We start from the raw sequence: 8,671 nt of genomic DNA on the forward strand, positions 1-8,671 counted from the left end.
TTGCATCCTATATCTTATTGGTACTATTTTATTTGACTACACTTCTAGTGGGACGTTAGAAATATGGTCATTTAGTTCATGGTGTTACTGGGTTCGAATCGGTGCCCAGTAACCTTCAGACGGTCAGGCTATGTGACACGGCTGACTGCATGTTATCGTACCTCGACGGAGCGTATTGGTGCTCACTATATCAGCCACTGGGTTGCCTGGTCCAGACTCGATTACTTACAACGCACCGCACTGTAGGAACTCGTAAGAGGCGAGTAACGGGATCTGGTGGTCTGGTTGGTTGACACATGTCATCGGTTCCCAATTGCGTAGATCGATACTCATGCTGTTGATCACTGGATCGTCTGGTCCAGACTCGATTATATACAGACTGCCGCCATATAGCTGGAATATTGCTGAGTGCGGCGTAAAACTAAACTCACTCACTGTGTGTGGTGTTAAAGACTGTATTGCATTTTCTAGGGTAAACCTGCGGTTGGGTAACCACGTGGTTAAAGCGATCGCGTGTCACGTTGACGGACTAGGTTCGATTCCCCACATGGGTGCAATATGGATAAACCCTTTTGTGGTGTCCGCATTGTGATATTGCTGGAATATAATGATATTGCTGCTAAACCAATTCACTCACTCTCGACTTTGGGTAATCATACGATCGTTGTCTGATCTATATAAAATCGGCGACAATTGAAAGCCTCTTAAGGACAGAGATTTGAACACGGTGAAGCTACAACTGCGTATTTGCTGGAACATCCTGAATCCTCCCCCAACATTGCCACTAGGGCGTAAACAATAAACAACCATCTGTCTTTCAGAGTTACGGCGTGTTAGCCGCTTGTACATGGACATGAAAATAGACCCGGATATGTAGGACGCATGGCTGACGATTCGGTGACAGAGGAGTATGGCCCCCGTGATAAAAGGACCGGATCGCGGGTCAGCGGTTATTCCGCCTGCCGACTTCTACCGGGTTACATCATGTCTTTCTTTCCCTTTCTCTTGGCCCTGACGCTCTCACCATGCTTAGGTAAGATCACTGCCGGGTTATCAGGGCCAAATATTGGTTCATAACCAGTGTTTTAGAGAAAAAAAGATACATAACGCATATTTGTGTATTACTCATAATTTGAAAGGAAAACACATTTGACGGTATTTATCAAAGTAAATATATATGTAATATATGCACATTAATTTGTGTCTCCTTCGTGTGAAAGAATTCTGCTGAAGAAAAACCGTAATTGTATTTGTGAGACTTTCTTACGTAAATTTAAAGGAATATTTCGAACATATTTGCCCACGACTATTTGAGTCAGTGTATAAAAATACCTTTTACAATAAAGGGGTCATATGCACGATTCAATGGTTGCACATGGCTGTATGCATCAATGGCCAGCAGTTACTCACATACAGGTATTTTACACAAATGCGTTTATTAAAGTAATGTCACTGCTTTGTTCTAATACAAACGCACACACACATACACTCACTCACAAACAAACAATTACGTCAGCAGCAGCACATATATTCTCATGCATTTGAAACATGGTCAGTACATCGATAAGGTATTTGTAAGCGCAATTTGAATGTTAAAGGTTATTTAATCTTACAGATACCTTATCAAACATACTGAGCGTGTGTAAAATGGATATGAAAAAAATACATGGGCTGACGCAATTATTTGTTTGTGAGTTAGTGTATGTATGTGTGCGTTTGTGCGTGTGCGTGAGTAAGTGTGCAGTATCATCACTGTAAAAACGCGTTTGTATGACAACTGGCATGTAGGTTTAACATGTTGTGTGAGGATCTCAGATTTCATTATCATAGTCAAATATGGTGTTGTGACTTCCCGAAGCAAATGGTTGACGCCAAATGCCAAATGGTTTTGCCAACATGGCATTGGAGGAGTATCGTAATATATCATTATTTTGTCGATTAACACGATCAGTCATGCCTAATACTTAATGCTCTGACCAGACCAGCTAGTGGTTGATAGTATGAACAACGCTGTGGCACTCAATCTATAAAGCAACATTAGTATACATTTTAACATAAGTTTGTAACCACCTTTCAACTAACCAAGGACTAAGAGATGTAATCGCCAAGGTTTCATGAATAACTTCGGTAAATCTCTCTGCGACCATTTCTCATCATGTAGACGGGCGGTGGGGTAGCCTAATGGTTAAAGCGTTGGCTCGTCACGCCGAAGACCCGGGTTCGAATCCCCACATGGGCACAATGTGTGAAGCCCATTGCTGGTGTCCCCCGCCGTGATGTTGCTGGAATATTGCTAAAAGTGGCGTAAAACTAAACTCAGTCAGTCAGTCAGTCATCATGCAGACCATTTTTTACGTTTGTGTTACACTATGAAGCGATGCAGTGATATGCCTACAGAGCACGTTAAGCATACATTCTCTCATGTAGCCTCTCCTTTTCAAGAACGAGTTGTTGGTTGTTGTCTATAGATCGAGAACCTGTATGAAGGTTGTCGCAAGCTTCGCCGTTCATGGCTTTGACCCTCGCTCTAAATATAATCATACTCCAGTGTCACCAGACTATTTACACTGTCGTGGAGTTCACCTTACTGTCTCGGGAATTCCCTTTCCACTTACCTGAATCATCATGTACAGAATGTTCATTTTTGAGGCGATTTTCATGCATTTTGAAGATCGTGCAAAAAAACAACAACAACCCTTTTAGCTTGAGGCTGAAAAGCAATAAACATATCATGGATTCGTGCAGGGCCTGCACTCTCTCTCGTGTTTTGTTGGAACACCTGGGTTACACAAATGTCCTTTTGTATTTCTATTTGGTAATCTTCTAACTGTGTCTGACCGTTCCCATGGAAACAGCAGCCTCTCCCAGAAAAACATGTTCCGGTTTCCTAAGGTCTGAGTGGCGTTCATCTCGTGCTTTGATTGAGAGGTTCCATAAATGCTGTTTTGATGCAATGCTCCATTGACTGATTCATGAATTCGTGGGGGTGTCAGGTTACGTGATTAATGAACACAAAACATCACCCGATTTACGTCACACCACATTATGTATTCTGGATCCCGAATTATTAATACAACTGACTGACTGACTGACTGAGTTTGGTTTACGCCGCTTTTAGCAATATTCCAGCAACGTCACGGCGGGGGACACCAGAAATGGGCTTCACACATTGTGCCCATGTGGGGATTCGAACCCAGGTCTTCGGCGTGACGAGTCAACGCTTTAACCATTAGGCTACCCCACCGCCCCAGATATTTATACAAGGAATCATGAGTAGAAGATCCTCATATGTAAATAAAAAGGCATGGATTGATTATTTCTCGACTGGAATTGCAAACAACACATATTCTAATATATTTCCACCTGAGGAAAGTGTATTCATGTTTAGTTGTGTAAGTGTGAAAGGGGTATGAGGGAAAACATGAAACATGACATCAGTTTGAAGTATTTAACAGACCACCATCTGGACAACAAATCACACACCGGTCTCCCCTGACGTACATACGTGTGTCTATATCCCGGCACAAATACCCTGAGAGTGAGAGAGTTGGATTTATCGTCTCTTTCAGCAGCATTGCAGTTAAATCAGTGGACAGATTGATATGGGCCAGAAGCATAGCAGAAGTCTCCAAAGCTTATCACTTACGAGAAATCTAAGCAGCTTAATAAGAGATTTGGAACACACGATCACTGTATCCTGTACGTCTAAGGAAGGCAACTCTTCATAACAAAATGCTGTGAGTGAGTGAGTGAGTGAGTTAAAATTTTAAGTCACATCGGCAATATTTCAGCCATATCGTGACTAAAACAAGTTATAAATATATCAACAATTTACGTGAAATTATAAAATTCTGCCGACGAAGGACAGTAAAATAACTAGATTATCACAGATATAGATATAAAACTAGTAACTAAATCTAAAACATTTGAACTATACAAGACGATACAATATAAAAAACAGGCTACTGAACGCCAACAACTGAAGGCAGACCACCACACCAGGGAACAAAATGCTGTGAGACGACTGGGCAAACTATGACCGCTAGATTGAGTCTGCTTATAAAATACATATAAAGTGTATATTGTACGTCAGTAGTAAACGTAAAGGTTGTTGTGCTTGAGAGTATATTTATGCCAGTTTATCAGATCTTTATGGATACTTATTGCCAAAGTGACTTTAAATTTTAACTCACTCACTCACTTTATGCATACTAAATACAGCAGTTGAATCATTTTGTTTTATACAGTGAATCTTAACATGTTTGTTTTTAATCCTCATAGAATCTGCTTCGTAGCATGTCAAGTGAGATATTCTATACATTATCGTTGCATGTATTCCGCTGTATTGCTCCTGCTCCTATACTGTTCCTGTCCTGTTTTCAGTGGGAGCTCAGACGATGGGCGGAATAAGTGGCATGCCAGGAATGGGTATGCCAGGTGGTATGCCAGGTGGTATGCCAGGTGATATGTCAGGAATGGGTATGCCAGGTGGTATACCGATGGTCACCCCAAGTGGTATTCCAGGAATGGGTATGCCAGGTGGTATGCCGATGGTTACCCCAAGTGGTATTCCAGGAACGGGTATGCCAGGTGGTATGCCGATGGTTACCCCAAGTGGTATTCCAGGAATGGGTATGCCAGGCGGTATGCCGATGGGTACCCAGAGTGGTATGCCAGGAATGGGTATGCCAGGCGGTATGCCCATGGGTATGCCAGGGGGACTGATGGGTGGTATGGCAAGTGCTATAATGGGGAGACGAGGGTCAAGCTTCCGCAGGTCGCCATTCTACCTCGGGGCAAAGCAGCTGGGCTGTTCTTACGGAATCGATATGGAGTCCATGCTGCGCTTCCTCCTCCCCCGAGGGTGTTCCCCGGGGTTTGACTTCTGCCCCGCCAAGTTTCGTGGACGGCGGTGTGTGCAGGCAGGGGCTATTGGAATGTGCTGTCCTCTATACGGTGGGTATAATCATTTGAACGTTTGTGTTGAGGATGACAGCTCGTACGCTCATATGATTTAACATCTTGATACAAGGGTAAAGTAAAGGAGAATCACTAAGTGTAATACAGGCCAAGAACTGAAAAAAATCCAAATCGGAAATTGTGACATTAATGCAGAAACATGGTTGTCCCTGTTTTAGCGCCCATCGTGTCATTTCAAAATGCCAAAATGCCAGGTGCTTGGAAGTTATCCCAAACATTGCCTAAAACACTTTCACTGCATAAGGAGTCGTCACTGTAGAATAATAACTTAAGAATTGAAGTAACTATCTACGTACAATGGCCAAGTGATAAGGAACGGACGAACATGTATGGTGATGTCAAACATACAAATATAACAAGGCATTTCTGGGACTAAAGTATTTATCTGGGGCGCTTAAAGTACCCAACACCCAAAGGAATATGATGAGGACCTGACCTGACCTGACCTGACCTAAGTCCCAACAGTGTTAATTTTAGTGGTTGTTTAGTAGTAGTAGTAGTAGTAGTAGTAGTCGTAGTAGTAGAAGTAGCGATAGTAGCAGCAGCAGCAGCAGTAGTAGTAGTAGTAGTCGTAGTAGTAGTAGTAGCGATAGTAGCAGCAGCAGCAGTAGTAGTAGTAATAGCAGCAGCAGCAGTAGTAGTAGTAGTAGTAGTAGTAGTCGTAGCAGCAGCATTAATATCAGTTGTGACACACCTACTGTAATATGGTAGCAGTAGTAGTAGTAGTAGTAGTAGTGATAGTAGCAGCAGCAGTAGTAGTAGTAGTGATAGCAGAAGCAGCAGTAGTCGTAGTAGTAGTAGTGATAGTAGCAGCAGCAGTAGTAGTAGTAGTAGTAGTAGTAATAGCAGCAAGTAGTAGTAGTAGCAGCAGTAGTAGTAGTAGTAGTAGTAGTAGTCGTAGCAGCATTAATATCAGTTGTGACACACCTACTGTAATATGGTAGCAGCAGTAGAAAAACACAAAACAGTAGTAGCAATAGTAGTAGTTGTTGTTGTGATGGTGGTAGTAGAAGTGGCAGCAGCTGTAACAGAAGTGGTTATACCAGCAACGGTAGTAATAGCTCTAGTACAAGCAATGGCATTAGAAGTAGAACAAGAGGTAGAACTTTGTAGAAACAGCAGTAGTAGCAGTAGTACCCTCCCTAAGACTACCTGTTCGTCTCATGGTCCAGACATCAGTAACATGTCATTCAAGAATATGTACTTAGCTATACACCTGTCATGTGTTAACAAAACTTGTTTTCTCATTTCAGTAAACAAACGAGCAATCGATTCAACAGCAAACATGATATTGATGACGAAAATGGCAGAAATGTTCGCCGTCTAGATAATTAACTGTTATATCAGCGTAACGTTTGACTTGTGCTACTCCTGAAGATAACTGAAGAACATCGCCTCATTATAAATCACCATCAACAGGATCTATAAGAGACTAAACAGCAACTGACTTCTTTCACTGCAGTGAACCGTGCAACAACAAACACTCACCTTGCCGCATTCAACAACATTGTTTTTCTATTCGTCTTCGACTATTCACTCCATAAAAACAGTTTATCCCTCTGAATCACTGTGGGATCTCCAAACGTCAAGCGTTGACTGTTCAATGTCTACAAAGTTACGCCTACATCAACACACCTCCACAAACATGAACTATCAATAAAAATCAGAATAGTTCACTGGAAATTCCACATATTCTGAATGTTATATATGTTTGGCTCCTCCTTGCAAAGACGAGAACTGAATGAAGTGAAGACCTGTATGTGTACCATCTCACGGACATATGTATCACCACAAGGACATGTATCACCACAAGGACATGTATCACCACAAGGACATGTATCACCACAAGGACATGTATCACCACAAGGACATATGTATCACCACAAGGACATGTATCACCACAAGGACATATGTATCACCACAAGGACATGTATCACCACAAGGACATGTATCACCACAAGGACATATGTATCACCACAAGGACATGTATCACCACAAGGACATATGTATCACCACAAGGACATATGTATCACCACAAGGACATATGTATCACCACAAGGACATGTATCACCACAAGGCCATGTATCACCACAAGGACATGTATCACCACAACGCCATGTAGTGTTGGCTAATCCTAAAAACATAACGTTACTGTTTGGCTCAGCATAAAGATATAACGTCACTGTTCGGCTCAGCGTGAAGATATAACGTCACTGTTCGGCTCAGCGTGAAGATATAACGTCACTGTTTGGATCAGCGTGAAGATATAACGTCACTGTTTGGCTCAGCGTGAAGATATAACGTCACTGTTTGGCTCAGCGTGAAGATATAACGTCACTGTTTGGTTCAGCGTGAAGATATAACGTCACTGTTTGGCTCAGCGTGAAGATATAACGTCACTGTTCGGCTCAGCGTGAAGATATAACGTCACTGTTTGGCTCAGCGTGAAGATATAACGTCACTGTTTGGCTCAGCGTGAAGATATAACGTCAATGTTCGGCTCAGCGTGAAGATATAACGTAACTGTTTGGCTCAGCGTGAAGATATAACGTCACTTTCTGGAACAATATCGAACCACCATACATTGTCTTGCTCAGACGTGAAGGGTAGGTAGTTGTTTTGGTCCTGGCGACTACAGTTCAGTTCATTGTTAAAGTAGATCTACTGTGAAAATATCTGTTCCTTGATTAAATCAGCTGTTAATTACACAGGTGCTTGTGTCTTACGTTGGTTTATATCAATGCGTCTCATCCTCCACGCTGGTCTTGGTCTTGCATCCCTTGATCATAGGTTTATGACTTGCCGGGATGCTCCGATTCAGCTCATTCCGTGGAAACACTGTGCGGATGATGGGTTATGCTCCGGAAAGTCAAGTCTGAGACATGGATCACTGCGGCCTCCCATCACATTTACAAGAATACTATTCGCAGCGGCGTTAAACCGGCTTATGTCCCTCACTCACTCGTTCACTATACCCTGGAAAAGATTAACTTATTTATCGGAACAAACATGTAATAAGCCTAATGTGAATATAAGGTTTCCCCAAGAGTTATTCAGCACTTAGTTTCATGCCAATCGCAGTTTCCTTCATCTTTCGGCATAAATCCACAATGCTGTATAGAAAATCGTCATATACAACATAATATGGTATATTTGAGGGCACCCTTACAAAGCACAGTACACGATTCAGCGATCGAACCCACTCAGCCACCGCAGGTGTCAAGAAAAAATATCCCATATCACGTATCTTGTGTAACTGGCACTGATCCTATAGTCGAAAGCTGTCAATGAAGCTTTTTTGTTCTCAGTGTCTTTCTATCCTTTCAACGACATATGGTCTTGGCGAACCAACAAGTGTCAAAGAGAAACGATATGCCTGTTTTGTGTTCTTAATTCAATTGTGTGAGTAGGACTTGTTCAAAACAACATATGCTGCTGACGCTGATTGCATCCTTCATAACATCAATAAGTGGTTTTCTGGTCCACATCTGAATATATATATCAGCTGCCAATTTACAGGTATTTTACTGAGTACGGTGGTTAAACACAACTACACGCATGTACCCAAACATAGTCACATTAGATGTTCAGATACATTCTAAACAGAGATGTTGTCGTACTATGTCTTTCCACTTGTCTTTCGACCCAACATTTCAATGCTGTCCTCTCTGCATGTATAACTACCACACAT

The 8,671-nt window shown here is 42.1% G+C and overlaps 1 protein-coding gene across 4 annotated transcripts; it reads left to right on the forward strand.

The window, feature by feature from the left end:
* Window positions 1-867: 867 nt before the first annotated feature.
* Window positions 868-6,643, forward strand: LOC124286130 (collagen alpha-1(VIII) chain-like). 4 transcript variants are annotated; one of them, XM_046722474.1, is made up of 4 exons: window positions 868-1,033; window positions 4,384-4,440; window positions 4,543-4,956; window positions 6,234-6,643. In XM_046722474.1, the coding sequence occupies exons 1-4, from the start codon at window positions 883-885 to the stop codon at window positions 6,305-6,307; spliced, it is 696 nt and encodes a 231-aa protein (XP_046578430.1). In that variant the 5' UTR covers window positions 868-882; the 3' UTR covers window positions 6,308-6,643. The 4 variants fall into 4 exon arrangements, with proteins under 4 accessions (XP_046578430.1, XP_046578428.1, XP_046578429.1 ...); XM_046722472.1 differs by having other exon boundaries at window positions 4,384-4,437; window positions 4,489-4,956; XM_046722473.1 differs by having other exon boundaries at window positions 4,384-4,437; window positions 4,540-4,956.
* Window positions 6,644-8,671: the final 2,028 nt, after the last annotated feature.

Source organism: Haliotis rubra, unplaced genomic scaffold (genome assembly GCF_003918875.1).
Source record: "Haliotis rubra isolate DU_JTF1 unplaced genomic scaffold, ASM391887v1 Scf376, whole genome shotgun sequence".
Lineage (NCBI taxonomy): Eukaryota > Metazoa > Mollusca > Gastropoda > Lepetellida > Haliotidae > Haliotis > Haliotis rubra.

Coding starts and splice junctions, on each gene's coding strand:
- LOC124286130 (XM_046722471.1), top strand. CDS start 883: ATGGCTGACGATTCGGTGACAGAGGAGTATGGCCCCCGTGATAAAAGG. Junction 1,034..4,383: donor GACGCTCTCACCATGCTTAG/GTAAGATCACTG, acceptor TCCTGTTTTCAG/TGGGAGCTCAGACGATGGGC. Junction 4,957..6,233: donor AATGTGCTGTCCTCTATACG/GTGGGTATAATC, acceptor TTCTCATTTCAG/TAAACAAACGAGCAATCGAT.